Genomic DNA, 27370 nt, shown 5'->3' with positions numbered 1-27370 from the left:
AACTAAAAATAAATACATTTACGCACTAGATTACATCATGACTCATTGGACAGAAACATCCGAATGGTGAAAACTAAAGACTTTAAGGCTAAATATTAACATCTGTCCTGAGATTTTCAATCACAAGTTTTTCTTTAGACACCTGTCATTAAAATGATTCCACTTCCAGTGACGACAGAGTAACGAGGGTCTGAGTTAATCAATGAACAGCTCTACCGTTGAATTGAATTTGAACTCTTTGAAAAAATAAATCATGTGGTATTCAGAGTCTGTCTTTAGTATTCAAATACTTTAGGTTCTACCAGGAAACAGCAGCAGGTTTAATGAGTCATTTACATTCACACATGTAAAAGAATCAGATTACAGATCCTGCAGACGTTGAAAACACGTCCTCGCCTGTTCTGGAAACTCACTACTAGGAAGGAATTGTGTATTATTGAGTTCTTTTCCATATTAATGTGGATAACTGAATATTAGTATGTATTAATGGGTGGTTAAACATAGGGGTTTGAAACCCCAGTCTGAGGAGTGGGACAAGGCCTTGGCGATAGGCTGAACCAGGCTGCTGAAGAAAAAACAACCCATAGGAAGCAAGCCTTTGTGTTTTTCTTCCCCTGAGAATGTGGAGCTTTTTTTTTTTATTACTGACCACAATGGAATTTATATTCATTAAAAAGTAACAAACCAAAACAAGGCTCCACAGGAGGACATTAAAAACCTGCTGCGTTGGTCACTCACAGGCATATTATCACGCTAAACAGGCCCAGGGCTCGCATTGATGATGATGAGTTTAGTATTGAGTTTTGTGTGTTTGTACAGCGGTCACGGTTGAATTAGGCTTTTTACTGTGAGACGTTCTTGATCTTAACATTAGAAGTGGATTACTATCAGCGTATGATCATCAACTCTCCCCCACCAGTCTGATAATATGACAACTGCTGCCCAGATCTTGTAGTCAAACAGGAACAGAACAGCCCTGGTTCAGCATATGCCTATTCAACAGTTTGTTTGTTTTTTTATGTGAAATTATGGGTCATTTGCACAGTGGCCATATTGACATGTTTTAGCAAGGAAAACAAAGGTGTGACTGGTCACATTAACAATGGCTCTGTTCAGTTCATGTAAGTCAGGACCATGTGACAGCGAACCAGCATGCACCCTGAGACTGAGGGAGCTAAATGGAACTCAGCCACTGTTAATATGATGACTTCCACCAGCGATTTTCTACACTGTGACCTGTCAAAATGGCTGCTGCGCAAAGGGCCCATTTTATTATTTGTATTATTCAGGCTGGGTCAGCCAAACTTATTTCATTTATTGCTTCAGAGATCTTATAGAGATTATAATTAGAAACACAAAATCACTTTCTCACATTCACATTAGGCAACTAAGCATTGGAGAAGTCACTGTCTGCTACAGTCAATCTCTAACTACTATGATCAAAATAGATGCAAAGACTAAAACATGCCAGATCTAGCAGAAACTTTGAGAAAATTTGATTGATTCAAATGTCTGAGTATATTTTTAAACATTCTAGGTGTCCAGTACGATGGAAAAAAACAACAACAACAATAATAATAATAATAAAACAACATATCAGTGATGCAAACATGAGAAGAGAATGCTTAAGCAAGGCAGCAACGAAACAAACGACAAAAAGGGCTAAAGCAGGAAGTCTTTAAGCGTGAAGAAATAAGAGAGGAAAGAAAGAAAACTAAAAAAGTAAAGGGATTAAAAGGGAACATGTGGAAGATTCACTCACTAAGGTCATCATCATCATCATCATCATCATCATCATCATCATCATCATCATCAGCGGCATCATCCTCCATACCTTTCCCTCCACAGCACAGAACGAAGGGAGTGCGGCGTTCCACTACAGCCCGACACTGTACGCATTTCTTCATGAGGCTGGCACAGTCTGGAGAGAACAAAGCACAAATGCTGGTCAGCACTGAATAGAACTCATATATACAGAGATGCCGGCCAAAGACAAGACGCCAGATTTGGGTAAGTAAAAGTGGAAATGTGTGCAACTTACTCTCACAAGCGCACATGTGACCACAGGGCTGGAACAAGACAGCTGCCTTTTTGTCAGAGCAGACTACACACTCCTCAATCTGTGGAAGGACAAAGTTAGACAAAGATGTGGGAGATGGAAGAAACCCTTTTAGGTTTCTTATCTTTGTTTTTTGTTTAAAGTGGAACACAGTAGTAAAGTGGAACGATGCAGTATTTTTACCCTAATTTAAGAGCGTTCGGAGTCACTGTGATGGTTAAACGGCTTGTTGCAGTGAGATTGGGGGGCTGTCTCCACTCCCCCTACTGTCTGCTAGCGGAAAATCAGCCTTGAAAGATCAGGGTTGTCGATCCAGCGTCAGATGAACTAGAAACTGATTTTTGATTGATTTACGGCACTACACGAACACATCCTAAACTGGTACTGTAAGATTAGCATTAGCAGTGATAGCATTAGACGTTCATCATGGCAGAGACAGCAAAAAAGAAACAAACAGTTGACAGAGGAAACAACTGTCCCGAGTACACATTGGACAAGGAAGCATGCAAAAACAGATGTCGGCCTGGTATTCTTGGGATAAACTCTGTTCACTATGCTTTTATGTGTTATTGCACTTTCTCGATGTTTGCAATTGTTGTTTGCTCGACCATTTCGACCATCGAGCAATCTATGTTGCTGGGGTGGCTTTTCAGTGGGTGATTGGCTGTTCCTTCATCAGCATGGACATTGGCTCCATTGAAAACAAATGCACATGGCCAGGACATAGGGCTGTGAGGATAAAGCATCAGACACTCTATGATGTGTCAAGCAGGAATTTCACATTTTCCTCTACGGAGCTCACAAGGGGGAGCTCCGTAGAGGAAAATGTGAAATTCCTGCTTTAAGTAGGAGAGATGATAGTCAGTCAGTGTTACCTTGGTTCTTGACTGGACCTGCTCCTTACAGATGAGACACTTTTTGACACGCGGGGAACAGAGGGAGCAGGTGGCGATGTGTCCGCACGGTCCGAACAGAGTGTCTCTCTTCATGTCAGAACACACCATACACTCCTCCAGTGACTCGATGTTGCTGTTCAGAGACGGGCTGCGGGTGCCCACCTGTACACTGTGACAATGAGAATAAGAGAAAAAAAACAGTAAGTGTGAGAAAGGCCAACAGTGACCAAGTAAGAGTGAATATTCTAAACAGTCTTATACGTCTACCTCTTCTACTTGTCAAAGACCTTTAGGAAGCTTTGTAAAAATCAATACAAAAAATGTATGCAAAACTATCTTTTAGTTTCGTTTTTGCTTTTTTTTTTACTATTTTATTCCAGTCAAGTTCACCATCTCCTGGTGGTACTTTTCCATTCACGGTACTTACACAAAAATGACATTGATCTCCTTTTCTAACTCTCGGCAAGAGAGCAAGTTAAGTGTATTTCCCGAATGTCAAACTGTTCATTTAATCGATGTTTACCTGCTCTTTTCTTTGTGACATTTGGCCAGAGCTTTGCAGAGGCTGGGGTCAGGACACAGGTCTAGAGGGGACTGGCCCTTCTTGTTACGAATGGTCAGGTCCGCTCCATTAGCTGCCAGGAAGCAAGCGATGGATGCAGCACTCTTCTTCTCTGCCCCCTGGGTGCCCAGGCCCATGATTAACTGCAGAGAGCCACACACAGGAGAAAAAAAAATCAGAGACACAGCAGGATTTTAACACACTGCCCCCAAAACTATTAACATAGAGAGCAAAGAATGAAAGATGATTGAGTCGCCCTGATTTTACTCTCATTCACAAAGCTTTTCAGATGAACAATGTCAGTACGATCACCATTAATTAGCCAATCAAAGAATGCCTTAACATGGCTGTCAGGCAGTGTTACCTCCTTAACCTCAACCCAAAATCCAATTAACGGTCCCATAGCTCCCTCTCCGAGAGTTCTCACTCAGTCTTCCATCAACTAAGAGCCTCGCTCTCTAGGAATTTGGCCTCCCATGTCTAATTGTCTTCAACCAGTAGTTTCTGTGTCTCTGCTGATGGAACCAGCAGGCCGGCTAATTCAATTCTCATTTGAGAGAGCAACCCAGCTGCACATCGCACAACTGATCCTGCTGCCTGCTGTCCAGTCCTGTGCTGGGGACCCAGAGAGGGCAAGAAAGGGGGGAAGGATGGATGACAGGAGGAGGAGAGGGGAAAAGAAGAACGATGAGGAAGGAAAGGGTTGCTGTTGCAGCAGCTGGACCCTCTAGCCTTAAACACACCCCTGTAGGTATAAGTGATGTGGCGTTAACGCCGAGATGGTTCACGTCTGACATGTTGGTCTCTACAGAGAGAAGAACTCATTCAGGTTGGTCAAAAGGTGACAGCGAGCTGGTTGACTGCGCTCTGCTCACGTTGGGGCTGCTGTCTAAATGATGGGCTGGTGCAGACTAAGCTGTCCAGTGATGCAGGTGACGGGGGACTGAGGAGCACTGAGCTTCCTGTCTCGATGTGATCCGTCATCATTTTTCACACACTAGGCCACCAACCACACACTGATCATCATTTAGATGTGTGTGTATATACTACACGTCCTACAGAACACTGCCACAAGGCAATCTTAGTCACGTTCTCCTATCATAATAGAGGCAGACAGCCATGATATGATTATATTCTCTACTTTAACTGCTGTCAGGGCAAAAATGACACATATTTATGAAGTGAAGGTGACTGCCCACTTGCTGATCTCATGCTTTAGGAAAATGACTTTCCTTGGTTGCGATTTGAGCAATATGTTCATGTTCTTAGAGGTTTTAACGACTGGAATTTGGTGAACTCAAAAACATGAGCATCATGAGTGGAGACCGCAGTCATCCATGTTCGTCAGAGGGGTCACATTGTACATCTCCAGATTCCCTCCACAGTAAATACTAGGGATGGGAATTTCACACATTTTTAGAGTCGATTGTCGAGGTCCACGTGTCAAATTTTTTGAAGTCTTTTTTTTTTTTTTTTACAGCAGCTTCAACAGCAGTAATGCGGGGGTGTAAACTATTCTACACTGTAGTACTTCCTTTTATGCTCAAAAACATGGCTGTAATGTCTATTATTGACCATCAGAACAGCGATAATAAAAATGAGGGGCAAAAAAAAGGAAAAAAGCGGACTCTCCGCTGGAACGTGTGTGTCGCCACTCGCCAGACGGCTCAGGTTTTTGAACCTGCGCTCGTTAGGTGTCCACCAGAGTGAAGTACAGTGATCCTGACTGGGTGAGATGCCGTCTTCATTTGTGTAGCGCTTGTCTTATGTCCCCCATCCCCGTCCTAAACTTAAGCGCAACCTCGTTCGCACCGCACGCACACACACAAGCTTGGACGCGCGCACAGCCACTCGAGAGAACGAGCCGGTGACGCGCGCACGATCATCTGAGAGCGCAGGGAGGCTGGACAACAGGATCACCTTTTCGTGCACAGCTTCTTTAACCTCTGTGGTTGTGAGATTTACGTGTTTGTGACACTTCGACTTTTTTTACTTTTCATTTTTTTGTCGAGGTGCACATGTGTCGATTGTCGATCGATTTGTTCGACAAAAAAGTCCCATCCCTAGTAAATACAGAGTTATTATAGGATTAATAGAACCATTGTAGCTTAGGGTTACAAAATGAATCATGTTCTTATCAAAATTGCAGTTTCAAGAAATACAATAATCATTGAACTGCAAATGCTGTAATATAATAATCCTTCTTTTATTGCTGTATTTTCAATGTGGGTTTAAAAACTGAAGTGTGCACCTTCTGTTGCTACCCTCAAATACTTACCCACACCTTGGCAAAGGTTCTCATTTTAACAATTGTTAGTACCATACTCATAGAACCCGGGGGAATCATTCCTTCACCTACAGTCCACCAACGTCTTTACTAATGTAAAGTTTCTGCCTTCTGGTTGTCAGTCATGATGTAAAATGCATCACTCTGAGGCTCACAGACACAAAAACTATACTGAGAACAAAGACTGCGTCACATGGAGCCGAGGCTAAATCAGCATTGTGTGACATTTATTAATATTTAAAAGTTGCAATACATAAAAGTTAGAAACAATTTATATCTTTAAGTTCTTATCCTTGCATAAGAGAATAATTGATAATATTTTGGTGGTGTCTCATGGGGCAATGATCCATCTTGTTTTCAATCCATTCCACAGTAAATGTTGAACTCAGGCGTTATTTTATTCTCCCCAAATCATTTAGCCCTAACTGTAGTTATTGATAATAACTTCTCGTTCTGAATGACTCTATTCAAACTTAAATTCCTCTTCTTCCATCCAAATTGCAGCTGCATTAATCTGTTCACAGAATCACAGTAACCGTCCTAGTGTCTGTGCATCAGAGCAATTGTGTCCTGTCCTGTTTATCAGGGTTCTGCTGAGTTTATCCTGACTCGAGCTTGAGAGGCCCTTAATAGGAAAAGAGCATGTATAAAAAAAACAATGGAACGGGCATCATTTAAAAGAGCCATAAATAATGCAGGTTAAGCAAATTTAAAACATATTTTGCATCTATGCTATTCTGTGTGTGACAGCAGCCACAGGCAAGTCACATTTTCCACTTTGCTGATGTGTTCGTATCGCTGATTGCATCTCTTGGCAATTTTCAACGTTTGAACACCTTAACTCTGCAGTGCCTTACCGTGTTCTTTGAGGGTTCCCACGGCTCCACTTTGCTGACATCCTGCATATCTTGGAGCTGTCGCAATTGGGACAATGTGTGGTGACGCAGTGCCTCGTGAAGTGGTGTGTCCCCATCCTTGTCCTGCACATCCAGCTTGGCTTCTGCTCGCACCAGCAGCTGTTATGGGAATCACATAAACTGAGTTACACAAGAAGGCAGTCAAGCAGAGGCTCTGGAAACAACCATAAAACAACTTAAAATATGATTTAATTAAAACCCTACAATGCAAATGCCACAGTGGCAATTTATAAGGTTACTGCTTACAATGAAGTGCCTCTGTATTGTACTACCCAATTATAGAATGCATTTTTTCTTAAGTCCACAAGATGGCAACGTGGCAATCTCAATCCTATACTACACCAAATGACTCTAACCAAGACACAGCCTCAGAGTGCATTTTGTCTTCACAGCGTCACTGTGAAGCAGGACCTCTTCCAACTGCAGAACATCCAACTGTGTAAATTAAATGTGTGGCTGCTGCCGCTGCAGCTCTGATGCGAGTCTACTCCCCTCTGTTTAAGGTCCAGATAGAGGGACTGATAGAGAGACAACTAGAGGCAGGATCTTAAGTTTGTGGGGGAAGTGCAATGAAAAAGGGAAGAGAACTAATGAGAAAAGGGAGGGTAAGAAAGAAGAGATGACACTCACCCGTACTATCTGGGTGTGTTGGCGTTCCACTGCCAGGTGTAATGCTGTCTGCTGGTTGACATTCTGGATGTCTAGGCTGGCGCTACCCTGGGAGTGGGGGAACAAGATGGAAGCAAACAAACACGAACGTTAGGGAATTTGTGCACTTGTTAACAACAGATGGATGCAGACAAATAAAATGAAATCATTGTTTAGCACACATGTCTGGGTTTATGTGCCTCAAAGAAGCTTCCTTCCATCAACTCTGCCGCCCAACAAAGTATCAGCCAGAGAGTGGGGAAGAGAAAATGCACCCCACAATGACACTACATGTGATTGTCATTTCCAATTGCGAATACTTCAGCTGAGGAGATGTGCAGGGAAGATAAGCATTGTGATCAGGTAGTGTGTGAAATCCCCCCATGTAATAAGACTGACTGACTGACTGACTGACTGCCTGGCTGGCTGGCTGGCTGGCTTGCAGGGAATCTGCAGTGCACCTTATAGTGTGGTGCAATTTCTGAATAGAAAGCTGAGCCATCACTGCGATCTAGCCAATTGCAGGGACTTGGGAAAAAGGCCGTCCCTGCTGAAAGGAAGCTTGCACACGCACAACGTTCATGCGTTGGTATGCTGCAGCAACATTGGTGCCTTGCACCACATCCTAATTAACCCAGTTCCTGCTTGGTCAGGTGACTTCTTCCGTAAACTCCTGCATGTGTTACTCTTCAGGGAGTTAAACCTGCAATCTCAGAAGGGAAAAAGAGCACAGACCAATGATTGCAAGAGGAGGAGTATATGAGGGCCCAGCAGCACTAAAGATTACCCCTGGAGGCCACACGAACCGTATGGATTCAATAAAAAAAAAAGGCAGTTATAGCAGCTTACACTGGTCTACAGCTTGCTGGCTGCAGGGAGTGCAGTGGAAGCTCTGTAGTAAGGAAAATGTAGGAGTGCGGGCTAAGCGGATGCAGCTACGCTTTGAGGTAATGAGTGGAAACAGAAAGTGCATGTACTGTACAGCAGCAGTTGTCAAGTTGAGTTTAAAATTAATTGCATGTATTCAGATGTGTTACCTGGTGCACTAACAGCTCAGCCACCTCCACGTGGTTGTTGAGGGCAGCCAGGTGCAATGCAGTGTAACCATCGTCCTTCTTCTCATCTACAATCCAAGGCCTCGGCAGTTTGGATAGCAACACACGCATGGCACTGCACAGAAGAGAGGGAGAGAGGGAGAGATGGAGAGAGGGAGAGAGAGAGAAGTGAAGACATGAGTCACTGACTTCACCCTTTGCTTGTACACATGAGGAAAACCCTAAAGAAAGTCAAGACAATTTGCTTTAATTAATGACAGTTGTATCTGTAATGTAAAATGGCTAATTTCATATGAGGGAATTAATATTTCATGCAGTGTAAGACAGCATGGGGTCAGACACCATCATATGGACAAAAACACCTCACTGTGTCTGTACTGCTGATACACAGCATATTCCATAGCACTTTTTTTTCTTTTTACAGCAGAGCACATCCCATTTTCACAGAGGGACAAGAATACTAAATCAACTTAGGGAGGCGTTGCTTTCCCAAACAGAGTGTCATTTACATCAAGCATTGAGCGGTGAAAGTCATGTGTGTTATTTTAGAGTACCCATCCATCCACAATCTCTTCATTTAAAAAGGGAAAGCCACTTCTCCCTTGATGATGCACAATAGTGCCCATCATTGGGAGGCAAAATGGTAATTACATGAGATTTAGCTGCATTCACTCAGATATCCTTCTGGTAAAGAAAAGAAACAAAAAAAATCCATTGTTTTAACGGCGCTGTTTAACAGAAATGGCCTGCTGTGGTGAAAAGAGCCAGTCAGTTCTTTGCGGCTGAAGGTCATTTAGAGGATGTGTGCCACAAAGACGAGGGCTGAAAAGGAGTCACAGTGTCACACTGGGGATAAAGAGGGAGGCTGACTGTTACTCCCCACACTGTCACTAAAGAAGAGGCACTTGAGTTTATTTCTCTTTAAAGGAAGCCGCACTCACATTTTCATTCCTTACTAATTAATATTCCTCCTATAGAAAGAAAATTCTCCACGAGAGGAAGATTTGACTGTAATAAGGAAGAAGTATATGGGTTAATACCATTCTTTGCACAAAGTCATGTGGGTGTTCCTTGCATGGCAGGTTTAGTTTAGCTTTTGAACTCATCCATTTTGCTTTGCCCCTAATTCCTATCTCTCCTTGCACTCTCCCTGCTTTCCCTAATGGGCACGCACCCCAGAATATGGTGCAAGAAAATACTGAAATTAAACTAATCCCTATTTCAGTGGGGATGGCGAGTATAATTGATGAGTAAAAAGGCAGCAATTTGTCTTTTTTGCCCCTAAAAATACTATGGAATAAGAAATGAGACACTTAAAAGCCTGAACTGTATCCCTGATCTGCTCACCCTATCTTGTCTGTATGAAAGTACACAATGTACCTTCAGTAGGCATTAAAGCAGCAGTGCTGGAGGGAACGCTTCAAGTCTTGATTAACTCTGAACAATCACAAAAAGACATATTTTTGAACTGTGACAAAAGGACGCAGCATGTTTTACTGTGACTTTGATGTGGCTGGGCAGCCCTACTACAATACTGGAGTATGTACAGTATCTACATCATTGCAGGGTCAACAGTTTCAAAACAGTAAAGGGAGGAAATGGGCTCCAACACAGGACGGGAAAGCCCCAGCCCGCACAATCAATGAAAACAGTTAACTATGAAGACACGAGGGAAAAAAAGCAAACTGGTGCAAACCAACATGCTGGCAGGCTTTCAGGCTGAAGGTAATCAGGATGGCTGGTTCCCCGCAGGTTTTTGCTAAACATACAGCGTCTCTCTCGCTTTTCTAGTGTAATGAAAGAGAGCATCATTACCAAAGTCACTTGAGAAAAGCCAAGACAGAGGGGACGAGAGGCAGCGGGGCAAGCAGTCAGCACCTCTGTATGGACAGAGATTCAGGGCTGGTGTACTGCTGCAGTGATGAACAGCGCAGCACACTGATCCCAGGCTCCCGTGCTCTCTCTCTCTCTCTCTCTACCACTCTTCACACCGAGGCTTACGTGCACACACACACACGCACGCACGCACGCACGCACGCACGCACGCACGCACGCACACCTGCACTGCTTGCAGCCATGTTCAACCACTTAATGCAGAGGAGCTCTGCTTAAATGATATAGCTACTGCACCCATTCTGCCTAATCTCACGTTCATAATACATCGCCTGTTAGAAAGAACAATTTGCTTGCCGTGTTGTAGATTTAACATCTCATGGGGGGACCTTTGAGAAATTTCATCCATGGTGCTCCCACTGGGTTAAGACTTGAGCAAGCAAATTATTTAAGAAGAGACCTTGTCACATCAGGCTCCTGCCTAAAGCTATGAAATTAAATGTTTCCCCTGTGGTTTAAGATAACACTTTTTAGCTTTCTTTCAAGAAAACATTAAAAGAAAAACTGATAAACTACCAAAAGAATCAAGGACATTTGTCCCACATGAAGCCTTTGTTCTTTTTGTCCCCATTTTTTTTTCTTCCTATTGGTGCAACATATAACATTTGTGCATCTGGATTGGTTGCAGATTTCTCCTATACGTAGGACAACCAGCCAATGAATGCATGCCTCCTCACTATAGGGGCAGACTGGCACCTTCAAGTGTCAAAACCAGGCACTAGAGTGCTGTGCAGGTGTTTGTTGGTGTGGGGAGCCCCTCCAATACAAGTCTGGATTGACAGGCTCCCTGCCATGCTGGGCAAAATGGGCAGGCATTAATATTAATGCCCCATACAGGCATTGCTGCATTGCAGTTAAGCTATTTGCTGTAAATGCAGAAAAGAGGAGAGCAAATTAAGAACCACCAAATAAATCTCAGATTTAAAAAAAAAAAAAAAAAAAAAATCTCCTGGGCAATTGATGTTTGCAGTGACTGAGGGAGATATAAGAGAAACTGTATATTGGCTCTTCTGGTCGGGGTGCTGAGCAAAAAGAGTGAGTGTGGCCAGCTCAGGCTGCAGACTTTTCACTGAGTAATATGTGACACTGACTTGAAGTGGACAGCTAATAAAAATCTGCTGTAAGAGGGGAAATATATTTAGAGTGTAGTGAGGATTTTCCTGTGACAGCTGAACCTTAAAACCAACGCAATGTTTCCTGTGAATGCAAGAGGACAAGCAGCTGAGAAAAGGAGAGTGGTAGAGGAGAGAGGGAGAGGAGGAGACATGATGGAACTGGGTCACCCTGTGAGAGATCTCAAGAGTCCCTCAGGAGAGCCACACCAGGGCTCGTTGTCTCGGACTGCAATTTGTCATTGACCAGTACGCTCTCTGATGCCCTCAGCTCTGTGTGTTGGCATTTGTCATGGTATGTGAGACAGTGAACTAAAGTGTATGCCTTTGTGTGTGTTTGTTTGGGTGTAGGGGTCAACAGGGCCCTTCTGCTGCCCTCACCTGGCTGACAGCCATCTGTGTGGTGGTCAGCAGCCTTTATTACGACAGCGAGTGAGAGTCGAGGGATAATAACTTGCGTAGGACAGGGCAAAACGAGAACAGTCAACATCCAGCCTGAGATTAATGGCTGCTCACCAACATATGGTTACTCTGATGTAGGAGACGTGTTTGGCATAACATCATCCATTAACTAAGGCTTCAAGCTCAAGAAAGGAGTTCCGAATTCTGCATTGGAAATGAGTTGCCAAAAGGTGCCACCTGTCTTGGGAAAATAAAAACCTTAATAAAACTGATAATGAAAAATATTAGTCTTGTGAGTGTGTGTTTTCAGTCAAATATAAATATCATGATCTATATATCAGTGGTTCTCCACAACAAAATCTGTTGACCAAAGTTCATTCTTGACCTTGACCGAAGCTTATCAGGGTCCAATAATAATAATCATTAAAAAAAATACAATAACATTTATTTTATTTCTTTCCACTTGGCTTTAATCCATCTGCATAGCAACTGGGCAAAGCCTGAGGGAAATAAACTATGAAGAGGTCATTTCACTTGTTTTGTTGCTTGACTTTAACTATGCTGCCCCTGTTGAACTCAGTTTGTCACATGAGGTTGGTCATTTTATATTCCTTCCCCAGAACTCATAGTATGTTCTCTTCTGATTCCAAGTCCTCTCCAGATGATGCAACTTCAGAGAATAAATGAGGTGTCTGTTCATTTGAGACAGGATCAATACTTTAAGGTTCTTTGAAACAGAGAATGCTGTTAACAACAAATCCTTCATAAACGTAACACACCGAGTTTAAATGGAACACTTTCCACTCCGGGCAGGGAGGTGCACTTCATCATGTGTGATGAAGGTTTGGAAGGCAGAGCGCCTAAAACTCAGTGGCAGTTGAGAGTTAAGAGTCATAAATTTGTTCAGCATTTCATCAATCTTCACACATGCAGTGCTGAATGGGAGTGTTGGCATTCAAGTGGGCTTATTTTGTTCTTTCAAAAAATACAATGTATGAAAGGAAGCCGTAACAACTGCAACAAAAAAAAAAAAACTGGACACAACTTGAGGTCAATTTCATGGCTCTGCATCTCAAATGACAATATAATCAAAGCAGCCTATAATATCCATGCAAATGTAAGTGGCTGGCCATCATTTCTTCCCGTGGAGCAATTTGTTACCACTTTGCTCGAGTCATGGCTGTCCCACAGCTCAGGGCTCACCTGCTGTGGACAGAGTAAATAAACACAAGTAGCGTTCGGTCAGCGGTGCAGCAAAGAGCTGAGGACAAGAACCTCAACGGGCACTGCTCAATAAAAAAAGGCTTTCATTACTATGCCGTGAGGAGAATCATTTCCCTTACAATGTGACCTTCCATTGCTTGCCTATACCTGAAGCCCCTGAGTGAGCATGCTTTTATTAAGGACTATTTGCATAAACTGGGAAGGGGGGGACGGGAGTGCGTTGCACTTCTGATGACGTTTGTGTTATCACTGAAGCCACTGATGCTGCCTTCAAGGTTGTTTATGAGGCACTGGGTGCATTTTCAAACATTCTCAAGTATGGTTTTCTGTTTATACGGAAAAAAGTAGGTGGGATCCTCGATAGACTTAGATTTAATTAGCCTTATATCAACTGGTGCTATAGGGTGTCCTGATTCATAGCAATTTATGAAGAATGAGACAGTAAGACAGTTAGAGAACCCCAATGGCGTGTTAATGTCCCATTGGTTCGAGATGACCCAATTATTTTCCCATGCTACTCTTTCTGTGCACTTTATTCTCTTTTATTCTCCTAAGCACCCTGGAAAAGTCTCATTCTCATTTCAGGAAGCAGCCATAAGAGGTATAACGCACAGTTGTACCTCAAAAAGAGCAAGGACATACAGGTTATATTAGACTGAAGAGCCACCTAAATCATATCTATGAAACAACCATGAAATTATTCGACATCGCTTTTCGCGCAGACTTGGGTTGGAGAAAGAGAAGACACCTCCATCAAATAGACTTACAGCTATTAATGCATCACAGTCAAATTAAGGAGGAAAAAAATGAAGAAGATTTCTGTAGAATCTGGACAGCCTGTTTAGACAGAGTCGCCCTCACATCCTTTGCACATCTACACACCCCCTGCCCTAGAAACGCCCTGAACAAAGTTAAATAACGAGAAAATATACGGCCGAGCATTACATATTTTTTTAAGAAAACGGAGACGCACTTTGTGTCAGTTCATGTCAACTGTTATATTTCTACAGGTTTTTAGGCATAAGCTCCTGAGCAGCAGCTAAATAGCAATTTACCTGTGAAGCCAGTGTTGCATATTAGATTGATAATGATTGCTTTACTGGGGCTGAGAAACTAGCCATTTACTGAATATAAAATTCCCTTTCAGTTTCTTTACGGCAAGTCTAGACCTAATCCTGGCTGGTAAAATTAACTGCAGAGTGGTAAATAGAACCAAGGAATTGACTGTGTGCTTTGCAGAATGGTGGAGAAGTCAGCAGCTCTGAAGGTCCTTCGATCGACAGCCACTCAGCAGCCTGCCACGCTGTCACCAAACGGGTAGAAGGTCTGAGAGGCTCCTGTGATCTACAGTCTCACGGCAGATCTAACACTTTAAATCACTCCTCACTCCTTGGCCTGCATCCACACAACCCCTAAAACATTCTCTTTGTGTTGCAACCAGCGAGCTTCCTTTCATGCACAAAAACCAAGCAGTTACAATATTGCGACTTAAACACAATGGAGAAATTAAGATAAAACATCATGGAATTCTCTCTAACAGTAATTGGCAGAGCAGATCCAAAGTAACACAAACAAACAGCTGCATTGCTGCTGATGAGTCCAACTTCTTTAGCAGTTAGACTTCCAGGCACATTGGAAGGAGCTGTGGCTGAAAGAGTGATTTGGTAATTAAAGTCCATTGTTTGCAGAGGGAAATAATGGGGATAAAAAGGCCTTGTATCAGCTACTGGCTCATCTAAGCACTAAGACAACAGGCCATATGCCCCAGAACAGTAGAGAAAATCTCTAACAGCCAGCTTGTTAATGGAGCTTGTGTAAATGTACTATACATTACACAGATAAGGCTCTATAGAAACCAACATATACCAAACAGATCCATGATTCTACAGATTGTGTAATGGAGGTTTAAATTCCCCTACAATTTTCCGCATAGGCAATTCTGCCTGATGTCTATAACATAATGTTGTTACTTTTTACAAAGTAAATACTTAGCAGGTTTTGTACAGCAAGAATGCACAAACACTCACACAATAGAATGCAAACAAACAAAAACCCACGTCATCTCTGTCCCATCAAAACGCTTTTACATGGAAGGTATTGACTTAGGTGTCCATGGAGGTTACCAGGGTAAGGTGGCCTGAATTATTCAACAGCTAAGCATGGTTTAGATCTGAACATCGGTCAACATTTTACGCACGTATGATCATAAAGATGATGCAAGTAAATTTAGTTTCAAGCTCCCCTTATTGGTGACTTAATTCAAATACCTTCACGCTGTGTTGTTTTTGAAAATTAATTGGGAAATCCCCACGAGAATGGCATTAACATTAATAGCAAGAGCTGTGGTGAATACGTGTAAAGCTATCAGTATAGTGATACTATAGACTATATGGGGTACAAAGCAGAATGACAGAAAAAAATATAAATATAAAACATTGAAATGCACTTAGTAACTAGCATTTTAAAAAGGAAAGTGTGGCTTATAAGAACTGTGTCAAGCTAAACTGAATTTAGAACACGGTTTATAGTGATGCTTTACAAGAGTGCAGCACATTTTACGTTGTTAAATAAAAACACCACACGCCGATGGCCCATCACTGATGTAAAAGTACTATCTAGAGCCCGAATAAATTCAATTACTTATTCCAATACATCAAGTAAATAGATAAACTACATTTGTTTTTAAACGGGGGGAGAAAATATTAAGGATGTCTGACAGCTGTGCTGTGGAAGTACATCACTTTGATCTGTCATATTTATTACCTGCATTGCCGAGGCACTTAAAGTGCCACAAATAAATCCTGCTCTTTCTAGGTTTGGCAAGTGGGCAAAAAAAACATACCATCAGTGATAAAGGCGACTTCACAATGCAAGCTTTTCTCTTTGCATGCAATAGTCACTTTCCCAAAAGCTCTTTATGTCCTTGAGTCCCAAACAGTAAGGGATGTACCCCTCCCTCTCTCTCTCTCCCTCCATCCACCCATCCCTTGTTCCCTCTCTTCCTCCTCTATCTATCCATCCTTGCCTCCCTCTGCTACCCCACCCCTCCCTCTCTCAACATGTGCTATAGCAACATAGAAGCCAGGACTCAATGTTTCAGCATGCCATGGGACAGACAGAGCATTACAGCATGGCTGAGCTTATCTATTGGCTCTGAGCCACCATTGGCCCAACCCGAGGAAGAAGTGTAGGCGTTGTGATTGGCCACTGGAGGATTGAGGCTTGTATTAGCTTGTCCTCTGGCTGATCTCTTGGACTGGTCCCAGCTCATAGAGAGGTGGACACTAGGAGGGATTCTAGGATAGGGGGACTCTTAAATGAAGTCACAGCTCATGCTGCAGCAAACTGATGCCCAAACCCGCTGAGCGGTCCAATTACTTCACTACACCTTTAACAGGTGCACTCGTCAGTGAGTAATTTAAATAAGAAAAGAAAAAAAAACAATGGCGACATAATCCAAACAAGTGAAGATAATAACCAACAATACTAAGGAGACCACTGTAATTAAAACAGTGTGAGTGGGATCAATCTCTCAAGACTACATAGAGTTTGATATAACAAACGTCTAATATAGCGATATTGCTTTAACGTATCACTGTGCTCAAATTTTTAAATGAATTGCAGAGCCGAGTTTCTGCAGTAAAGTCACAGTGTATTGTGTGAATGCTGTGTATCTGTATTCAAGCATATGGTGACAAGGAGAAACTCATACATAACCCACAGTGGCTTTGGTCCCTTCCCTATTACCTACCTTTATTTTATTTATAGCTTATTGATCTGAGCATCGAGCTCACCTGTGTTAGGCTGCCAAAATCTGGAAAAACTAAAACTTTGAATCATAAAAGACAACTCGGATTAATCATCATATAAACTGTATACATTTATGCAGGTATTTACTTAATTGGGCAACTCCATGAAAGCAAATATGGATTATATGCAATGTACTGTTGGGTGTGTATGTACTGTATCTGCACTGAAGAAAAAGGTGCTGTACTTATGTGCATCTCTCTGCATTGCAGAATCTGACTGATACAAGAATTTTTGTGTTGATGCTTTCAGAAATCTTGGGGAGTAGAAGTTTTTTTTTCGATCAGTATATATGATAGTACACCACTCTAGGGCCACATGTTAGTGTGGTGATTATCACTGATGCTTCACACTTCACAGCTGTTCAATAGGGTCCTTTCTGTGTGGTTTGCATTTTTGTCCTCATAAGTCTTCTGTGGGTCCTCCAGATTCCTACCACAGTCAGGACATGCAGACCCAAAAAATAGGTTTAAACGAGGTTGTGAATAGTAGTGGATCTCTATAACTGTATGCTGGGCCTTTATTAGTATAACAACCTTGTCAAGATTGAACCCTGCATTTCACTCAACTTCAGTAAGGACAGGTTCTAGCTCTATTACGATTAGTGTATAAGCTGGAGAGAACGAAAGATTTAATTTAATAAAATAAAAAAAAGTAACTAGATTTAATGTCGAGTCAGATCTGTGAACAATGTTGCCTATTTGTTTGTAGTGAAAATGATTTGCTCTGTGTTTGGTTCTCTGTTCATCTGACCAGGAATTACGATTCAAAATGAGATAAAAGCAAAATTTGGTTGTCTGAGACTGACCTTCTGTATTTGTCTTTTGACAAAGCTCATATTCCACAATTTAATCAGTGCACAGTGAACTTAACATGAGCTGAAACAAATGTATCAGCCAACCAATATATTGTGTGGGCTCTACTGCAATGCACAGGTATTTGTGCCGTTTGTGAGTCACTTAACGGTAACATGCGGCACTAGTAAAGATCAGAGGCAGGAGAGACAGAGGAGTTTCCCCTGCAGTGAAGCTGGAGGGAACAATGGGCTGCTGGATCACAGAGCCTGACTGCCACTGGCTTCCCCCTCCAGCACCTAGGTAGGCTGCCCCATTCATAAATCACTTTTATTCCTCCAAGTGCTCAACAGCCTCACCTCTTCGAATGATGCACTATGTATAGGGAGGAGGAGGGAGGGGTGGTGGGGACCAAGGGACAAGAGAGCGGGGTGCAGGGATAGTAGGGGAAAGGAAGTGATGAGAACGATCATGTAAACATGAAGAACCTGGCTGATGGAAGAGGAGAGCAATGATTTGATCGAAAAAGCACAAACTGGAGTTGGAAGTCATGATAATCCCTGTATTGCGTTGACTGGTAGGATGGTACACAGAAAGCAGGAGTTAAGACAAGCTGAAAGAGCTTGAAGCTCAGCTTCACTGAACAAAACTTTCCAATCCAAGAGGGAGACTAACCTCTACCTTACTCCAGTACACTCAAAAGAACAAGCTCTCATTTGGATGTGCCCATTGCAGAACAGAGAAAATGGAATGCTTCCCAAAAAAAGATATTCACCACCCTGTCACTCCTGGACGCACCCATGTTTTACAACTTCCACTGCCATGGAAGCAATAAGAAAGACAATTTAACGTCACGCTGAAAACAAATTAATACAAATGCATTTAAATTAAGTACAAATAAAGAAAGAATTATATTATTCTTGACTCAGTATTTAGTAGAGCTGCCCCTCTGGCAGCAATTATAGACACTATTATAGACACACACACACACAAGCTGAAGACTTTTGCGTATCAGTGTTTCATATTTATACTTTAGGTTAATTAAGTGATCGTCTTGCCTTTTTCTGGGTCTAAATATCGTATTACATTTATATATAACCAATATTAAAGCCTATGGCAACATGTATTAAGCCATGTCTCCACCCGCACCATATCTTTTAAATATAAGGAATCATAAAAACTTCAACGTGGATGATTGCACATACATTTTTATTTATTTTATAATTTTGAATGGAGATTCAGCTATGCAGTACCCATGGGGAGAAACACCCAATCCATGCCTTCATGCATAGAAACAAAGCCCATCCATTAGTAGACCCTTTTCTTATTGATCGATTGACTGCTCAGCTAAACATTCAGCTCCACGCTATTCATCATGGAGGGAAGATGTGAGCCATGCTGCCGAGTTTCAGAGGGAGATGGGATGTTTGGTTTTAACTGAGATTAAACTGGTGGGTCAGATGGCTGGAACAGTGAGAGGGGGATACGCAAAGCACAAAACACAAGAATAAGACTAATACATGTACAGTATGTGTGTTAATATACAGTTAGTACATGAAAGGGCCGTATGGAAAATTACTTCTGTGTGCAACTGTAGTACAGTTACAGGTGGACATTTATGCAGCTTCAATACCGCACCTTGACTGGCCATGTAAGGTCAAGTTCTGAGCGGACACATTAGCTTGGAATCCGTTTTACCTTGCCAGCTGTAAAGATAACGCAATCGAAATGCTGTAAATTGCAGCGACAATATATTAATTAAATTGCACACTTAAATCTATGCAGAATTATCTCAACCATGAAGGCTTGAGAATGAAAGGGCAGAATGTCTGTAAGCTTCGTAAAAGGCTGATCAAATCAAGGAGGAGACAATTGCGTGACATTTTTCTGGCTCATGACGATATGCTTTGATAAAATGTTCATGGTTTATTCAGGGTGTTTGTGAGTGTTCACTGTCTCCTTCATTACAAGTGAAATGTCACACTCTGCTTTCCACGTGATTAACGCATTGAAGAGAGTATTTGGTGTGCAAACCATGGTCTTACACAACCTGGGGCTCTGTGCAGTTAAAATGCAGGTGGGGTAAGTAAGAGAACCTGTGTGCTGTCACTGAGGTAGAAGAGGTAAAAGAGGAAAGAAGAGAGTGGAAAAAAGAGGAGGGCATAGAGGACATTACTTCTATACAGTATAGATGTGCCCCGTGATGAGACCAACTAATTAAACAGATTCTTCAGTGGCTGTGCCTCGGGAAAGCTTGAAAAAGACACTTGGAAATTAATGAGAGCTCGAAAAAGAGAGAAAGCAGCCCAAACTTTTCAGTGCCTCAGAGGTGCGGCTGCCTCCTTTCCCCCTGCACTGCTCGAGAGTGTATAGAAAACAAATAAATGAGATCACACAAAAAAATCTCCTGCTGTCTACAACCCTCCATGCCTCTCTGCACAACACATTCAGCCTTACTCTCGCCTCCATTTCTCGAGTATACAGTTATTTTAAGTATCGAGGTGAGCAGATGGAAGCTCTACCATAAGCAGTGCGTTTCAGCTCTATTTAAACACAAGAATGACAGAGACTGCGGTGTTAAAAGGACACACAGTGAGGGCATGGTATCAGAGGAGGCACTAGAAATGGTGGTGAAGGATGTAAAACAGGGGAGGGGGGGAAGAATCAAGAATATACAAGTGGGAGCACGGGAGACCACTTTATTTGGAGCTACTAAAAATAGCGCAGCAAATGGTAGCAGTGGCTAGCTGGCCTAAAGCTCCTCTCTCCTTCCAGGCTAGTCGAATCAATAGGCAGGGAGCTGTAGGAAGGCTTTCGAGAGCCTGTAGCCAACAGTTGCTGTGGGGGAGAGGGTGGGGTTAGAGGGGTGAGGGAGTTGAGACAAGGAGAAGAGCAGAGTGGAGTGGAGTGAAGTGGGAACTATTTTTTGCACTGCTTGACTAAATATGGTCAGGTAGGTGGTGAGACAAGACAGAGGAGCACCCCGGCAACAGGGGCCGAGACATGTTTTGCATGCCTTGCTTCCCACAAAGCACTAGCCATTGAGTTCAGTCCTAGCACTGTGGGGTAGGAAGCCGCTGGCTGGTTGGCCTCTTGTCCGTAATTTGTTGCCCTTGTGTTTTTCCTGTGCACTCTGCCCTTCCAACTACGGTAACATCTCTGCTTAATCTCTTCCCAGTGAAAAGGTGACCCTTGCAGTGCATGCATAAAGGATGACGTATGTATTGATGACACCTAAAGATATTGCAATATCCATCATGTCCAGTCTGTGACAATAATAATCCAATTAACATGGACCATGAGGTACTACTGAAAGTACAGCTGTCTTCCACCGCAGAGCCACAGATCTCTTTTTTTTTTTTTAAATAATAATTCTGCTTTCAACCATTCACTGAACTCTGCTCTATAAAGTTCCACTGTATAATAAAAGTGCTTCTAAGGAGCAGAATAAAGCTCTGGCGCTGCACGTGCGACTCAATAGAATAAGGAAAAAGGCAGGGTGGGAGGATGCCTGCTACACTTTCTGCCTCCTCCAACGACCAGGGCATCCTCCCAGCTCTCCCCCCTCAGAATGCACATGATGGAGAGGAGAGTACTGCAGAATTTCTCCCCTCCTTCTCTCCCTCTTCTGTCTCTGTGCTCCCCCTCCTTTCTCTTTTTCCCCCTTCATGCTCGCTCTATGTCTTCCTCTTCTAAAGGTATGACTTGTATTTGTGTGGGACTATGTGAGACTATGTGGGAATGTGTGTGTGTGTGTGCCCACTTTCTCTCCTTCCCCCTCCTCCCTGACTCTGGCACTCAACCTGCCCGTCACCACCCCTCCTCCCCCCAATCATAGAAGCTGATTCAGCGAGTCAGGCGTGCACCCGGCACACACGATGGCTGCAGCAGCTGGAGCGCTCTCTAGGTCATTATGGCTCTCTTCACTACGGGAAGAGGAGGAGAGGAAGAGAAGAGAAGCAGCTCAGATAGAAACTGATCTGACAGGTAATATGTGCCCATCTTTCGCTTTTGGACGGAGTTAACCCCTGACAGGCCTTGACGTCTCCTGTCCCGTGTCTTCCCTCTCTCTTATTCGGATGTGATCTGTTATTAACTGCATGGCTTGTCTGTGAGTCGCGTAGTCGGAAGGGGGAGTGGAACGTACTGTTCTGCAGCAGCAGCAGCACTGGGACAGAACTTAACCAGAGAACACCTTGTTTTTTCTTCTTTCTTTGTTCCTTTCATCTTAGAAGAAGGGAAGAAATAAATGCTATATAAAAAGAAAAAAACAAGTGTGGAGAGGAAGAGGATACAGGAGGAGGTGAAACTGGGGAAAGGGAGGCAGGAGAGTTGATATGGTCCACATGGATTTTAGCCCCGATTTTTGCACTCTCCACTCTATCTCTCTCATCTTGTTCTTTTCTCCCTCCCTCCCTCCCTCCCTCCCTCTCTTGAATTGCTCGCTTTTCCTCCGTCTCTCTGTTGTGTTCCTGGCACTGGCCGGACATGCTGCTGCAGCAGAGCTCTTTGGCTCATTAGGCTTCATGGTTGCAGCCCTGCCGCTATCTAATGACGGACTCGTTAACTCAGACCTGCACTGGTGTGGAGCAAAATTCCCCATTGCACAATTTGCCCTCTTCGTCTGACAATTTTCCAAGATGTTTTTATCGCCATGACTGAGGATACTATCATTATTGGGACTTTTAATGTGTTATTTTTGACTTTTTAAAAAAATATTTATTTATCTTTTTTTTCTTGGTGCTACCAGACTACTTTTTACCTAAACTGAGGGGCAGGGGAGATCACAGCCATTTTTTTAATTGATGGGAGGTAAGTTGGAGGATACGTCGCACTTTTTGACCAAAGGCTGGTTGATTGGGGCGGAAGGATGGAATGTGCCAACCAGAGGGATGACGAAGCATCAGAATTATGAACACTGGGCAGGTTGGGAGGTATGAACGGGAGAAAAGCGGATTGGCGGCACACAGCTGTGAGAAGCGTATTAACACAGATGTGGGGGGAGTATGAGGATAGGTAGGTGGGAGGGGAAATTTGCAGCAATGGTTAGCTGGATAGATATGTGTCAAAGGCTGAACCCACAGCATTTAAGGTGGTAACCCACTTTCCTCTTCTTTTCTATCTGTAAAGGATTGCAATCGGCTTGGTAGGGCATGTAGGGCACATTGCTGCAGTGTTATCGCCCAAACCAGAACAGACACAACGACCACGGGGCTAATTCGCTGGTTCATGTTCCCCAACCTCCACCATACTGTGTGTAGGAAGGAATTTCACCCGCTCTCTCTCCTATGTGCTCATCCTCTCGGGTGGCTGTGACATTTCCTTAACAGGACGTCACACCTTTAGTACCAGGCTCACCCACCTGCCCAGCCCTATCTTAGTGCCGAGAACAACTGTCACTGCTAGTTCAACCTCCCTTCATTACTATTCCAAAACCTTCCACTGCGAAAATATTGCACCACTTTTCCCCCATTTACTCAGTTCTCTTCCACCCAGTCTTCAAACTCAAACTTAAGCTGGTTCTCGCCTAATCCATTTTTAAGATTTACACCCATTGCCTCAACATTCAGCCTGGACGGAGGCAGTGCGGACTTGTGGAATGTGTTGGTCTGGGGCAAAGATTCATTAGAGGCTTGCTGAACAATTCACGCTACCATGCAAATGGTTATTGATCTGTTCCACCCACTCCGCAACAGAACAGCTGGTTTCCCTGTGAACACAGACAGGTGAGGTTTGATCAGAGGAAAGAGAAAGTGAGAGATGATCATAAAAAAAAGAGTGAGAGGGAGAGCGGGGGAGCAATAGAGAGCAATAGAAACAGGGTCTGGGAGGGAGGGAGGGGTGTTGGTGGATGTAGGGTATAACCAGGACCAATCCACAAGTGCTGAGTGGGCATTAGCGCCTTCATGTGACCTATGGCCTGCCTCTGCGCCTAAAGCCCAAATCCTGCTCACAATAACTTCCTGTTCCACTTGGATCACCCTCATTTTCAAACATCAGCAACCACTCCAGCCAGCCACTGGGGACGCCGCTGACACAAGTGAGACAGACCAGAGAAGGGTATGTATTGGTAGAAGTGGGAAATAGGGAAGAAGAGAGGACACACAAGTGTGTGGGGGGGGGGGATAAGGGGGTGAAATAAGAGAGCGCGATGGCAGTGAGGGAGACGGACTGAAACAGAAGTGGGAGGAGAGAAGTGAAAATGTTCAGTATGTCAGCGGGGCCATACAGCTTATAGGTGCAACTCTGCTCCCAGGACACAGCAAATGATCGTCTAACAAGATGAGGCACACACAGAGGCACCTCACGCTAAGGACTTCCTATCAAGGAGAAATCTCTTCTCTTCTTTGCTGCTATTTTTTTTTTTTTTTTTTTTAACCAAACTCCTTAATATACCTCCTCAACATTTTTTCTGGAAAGAAGAAAAGAGGAAGCTGTACATCTACCCCCCCCCAACCCTCCTGCTTTCTCCCATTTGCTTGGAGGACAATGGGGGGTCACTGTAATGGTCGATTATGGTATGGACTGCAAAACTTCTGTTATGTTCAGGGGCGGGGGGACTGGCTGTTCAGCCTTACATGGCAACCAGAGGAAAGCCTTGAGTGTTGAACTGAATTTACACTCAAAGTCACCTTACAGTGCAGGCTACCATACTTGGGAGAGAGAACGGTGAGGAAAAATGCTCATAAACTTCCTGACCTTGGCGAAAGGTGAGAACATTTCATACCTAAGATTGCCTCCTTGGTGTACATACTTCTTTATGTACCCATATGAACATATGATAGCTATGGAATGTAAAGAAGTATGTATTCTTGGTGAGGTGCGAGTCCTCGTTTTGGGAAAATGATGTTGGACAGCACTGTCTAAGGACATGTTTGTGTTAATATTGCTGTGATCGTGTGCGAGGGAAAATGGCAAGCAGGGTAAAAGGAGAGAGAGAGAATGAGAGAAAAAGAGTAAGAGAGAGAGGGGGGAAAGAGAGCATGAATGTGAGTGGTGAGGCTCATACATTAGCTATACTGTCTCTGGGCAGTCTCACTGCAGCAATAATCGCTGTAGGGAACTTACTGCTTTCTCAATTTGGCTGACTTAGCCAATAAAAATCTCCCATCCAAGATACATGAACAATTGAATCCAACATTTCATTAAACAGTTATGTAAGTTACATAGCAATCAGATTTTGAGGATGTTTTGAGCTGCATTAATTTAGCCACCTTTACTATGGGCATACAGTTGCCTTGTGTCATCGCCATATGTACAAGGTCTCCTTTCGTTATCAGGTTATTTTACTGCATCAGAGCCCTTGAAATTCAGCCAGTGGCAACTTAGCACCAACTTCCGCAGACAGTGAGTGGCATGCTGATGCTGTTCCTCCCCATTAATACCATAATCTTTTCCAGTACTTCTACGTGGACAGTGAGGTGAAGAGGACCAAAATTCTGCAAATGTTGATGTATTTTTTTAACATGCGACTGAAAGAGCAGGGGAAAAGTTGCTGAGTAGGCAGAGCGAAGAGGCACTGCGCTGCTGCCACAAACTGGCTCTAGTCTACTGCCGTATCATATGGCTTTAACAATCCTGTGTGTTTTTACTATGAGGTCATCCCTTTATGCCATTGCCCTTATCTGCACCCCCCACCACCCCATATAAACCCGGCTGCCCCATGCTCCCCTCTCTGCCCCCGATTCCTGCTCCCATTGTTCACGTTTGCTATGCTTGCCAAATGCTTTGCTGGACCGCATGGCAGTCAGATTAGACCATCAAAAAGTGACAATGCAGGATCAGAGTCAACTCTGGCCCGTCAGCTGATTCCAATTGTTGACTGCAACAGAATATGGACAGGGGCACACAGAGACATGAAGGCAGGGGGACATGGGGAGGAGTTTGCGTGGCGAGCTATTCATATCTAGCTCTATCACCTATTATGATCCTCCCTCTAGCCCACGTTTGGATCACTGACAAACCCTTTACCAGATTTAGCTCAGGTTAACCTCACTTCAAACCTTTTAAATATGGCCCCCAACCCTGCTGAAGGTAATTTCTCCAAGAACAAATGAGACCATTGCATTAAGAAATGAATCAGTGGCTACACTGTGATAAATATAAATGTATTATTGCAATTTCACTATTACTGAAGTAAAACATGGAAGGATGACACTGTGAAGTCACACAGTGCCTTAATTTATCAAGTGCACCTTCATCAAATTAGACTTTTTCTTTGAATTGAATGTTGTAAGTAGCTGCCGGGTGGAATTAGTCGATACTTCTAAAATGTATCCTGCAGCAGAGCAATTGCAAAGCATATACATGCCATTCTTTTATACCAGCTCGTCAATATTAAAATACAAGAACCGATTAACTGCATTTGCCACAATAGAAGAAATATTGGAACTGAGGTGACATCTGTGACACCAACAGCCTGTAGTCTAGGACTCCTAAAGTATTTATCTATACATATATATTCATCATTTGATCTAGAAAAATAAAATATTTAAAAAACCTTTTAATAGCCACTATAAAGGATCAGGTTTCTAATAATTCAACATTAAAAAAGGAAAACTAAGATCATTACAGTCACCCAAATCCACTTCTAAAATGAAAATTAGTTTTTTCCTTTTGCGAGAGGAAAAACAAAATGAAGATACATTTTTAGGCGTCAGATCTGTCCACTATTCAGGTTCATCCACGTGAGCTTCCATCTGTTAAGACATAAGAGGCGTGTAGGAGTGAATGGCTTGCATTGCATGTTTCACCCAGGCCCTCAATAGCATTGACCTGCTGTGTGAGTGACAAACACAGCAGATGCTGACATTATCAAATTCTCAGTGCCTGTCGTCCCCCTGCTTTTGCCCTGTTATGGCCCTTAGACGAGGTGAGCAGTGCGGCCACCTGACTCTGAGTGACTGAGACTCTGCGCGAGGGTGTGTGTGTGTGTGTGTAAGTGAGCAAGCATGAATGTGCATGTGTTTGTTACAAATAGACCTGCCTCTGGTGTGTCATATCAACCTAGGCCTACTACACCATATGCTTCAGCTGTTGCTGGCCTTTTTCAAGAACCTCTTTTGTGCAATGGTAGGGGGGAAAAAAAGTTTAAATATTAAAATGTCGGTCCATGTTTCAAAATAATGTGTAAGGAACATTTCTCAAAAATAATAAGAAAGTAAAAAAGAAAAATTAGACCTAAAATGTCTGAATGTCAGAAAAGACCAAAGCAATGTTACTTTAGTGTATCTTCAAGGACAGAGAAGGTGCTTGGAAGATGAGTGAGGCACAAATAAATAACTAAAGCAATAAAATAAATAAAAATCTATTCCATGCATGGTTAAAATTTGACAAATGTGTCTTGATGTTAACCTAATAGTAAGACAGTTTATTGATCTCATAAATGACTACACGTACCATAACTCAGGGCCACAAACACAAACATAATCACTATGTTCTTTATGTGGGTGTTACTGTGATCATTTTTGTAATATCACAGAATGGATTTTTTTTTTTTATAGAGAATGTTACAACACTGTACGACTGCAGAGCCCTGGAAAAAAAGACATAATATAATCTGCCCTCAGTCACTGTTCAAACACTACTCTCTCTACACTACAAATCAGTCTCTCTAAGACTTAAATGACTGGTTTAAATTAATGTTGTGACTTGATGCCCCAGAGTGATACAGTAGGAGTATGAGTAAGAGAGCCTGTGTACGTGCTTATGCCT

At 43.0% G+C, this 27370-nt stretch overlaps 1 protein-coding gene across 2 annotated transcripts in view; it reads right to left on the bottom strand.

Annotated features, from left to right (window-relative positions):
* The window catches only part of mib1 (MIB E3 ubiquitin protein ligase 1), a 56313-nt gene that overhangs the window by 5476 nt on the left and 23467 nt on the right, over nt 1–27370 (bottom strand). For both annotated transcript variants that reach the window (XM_083889816.1, XM_083889817.1), the window contains exons 13-19: nt 8407–8539; nt 7352–7438; nt 6662–6820; nt 3479–3660; nt 2935–3124; nt 2042–2120; nt 1763–1921 (exon numbers count right to left, since the gene is read on the bottom strand). In XM_083889816.1, coding sequence (XP_083745942.1) covers nt 1763–1921; nt 2042–2120; nt 2935–3124; nt 3479–3660; nt 6662–6820; nt 7352–7438; nt 8407–8539 — 989 coding nt within the window. The remainder of the gene's footprint in view (nt 1–1762; nt 1922–2041; nt 2121–2934; nt 3125–3478; nt 3661–6661; nt 6821–7351; nt 7439–8406; nt 8540–27370) is intronic.

Source organism: Microchirus variegatus (genome assembly GCF_963457635.1).
Source record: "Microchirus variegatus genome assembly, chromosome: 5".
NCBI classification, from domain to species: Eukaryota; Metazoa; Chordata; class Actinopteri; order Pleuronectiformes; family Soleidae; genus Microchirus; species Microchirus variegatus.
Note: the sequence above shows the minus strand (reverse complement) of the source record. Positions and strands in the feature narration are given on the sequence as shown.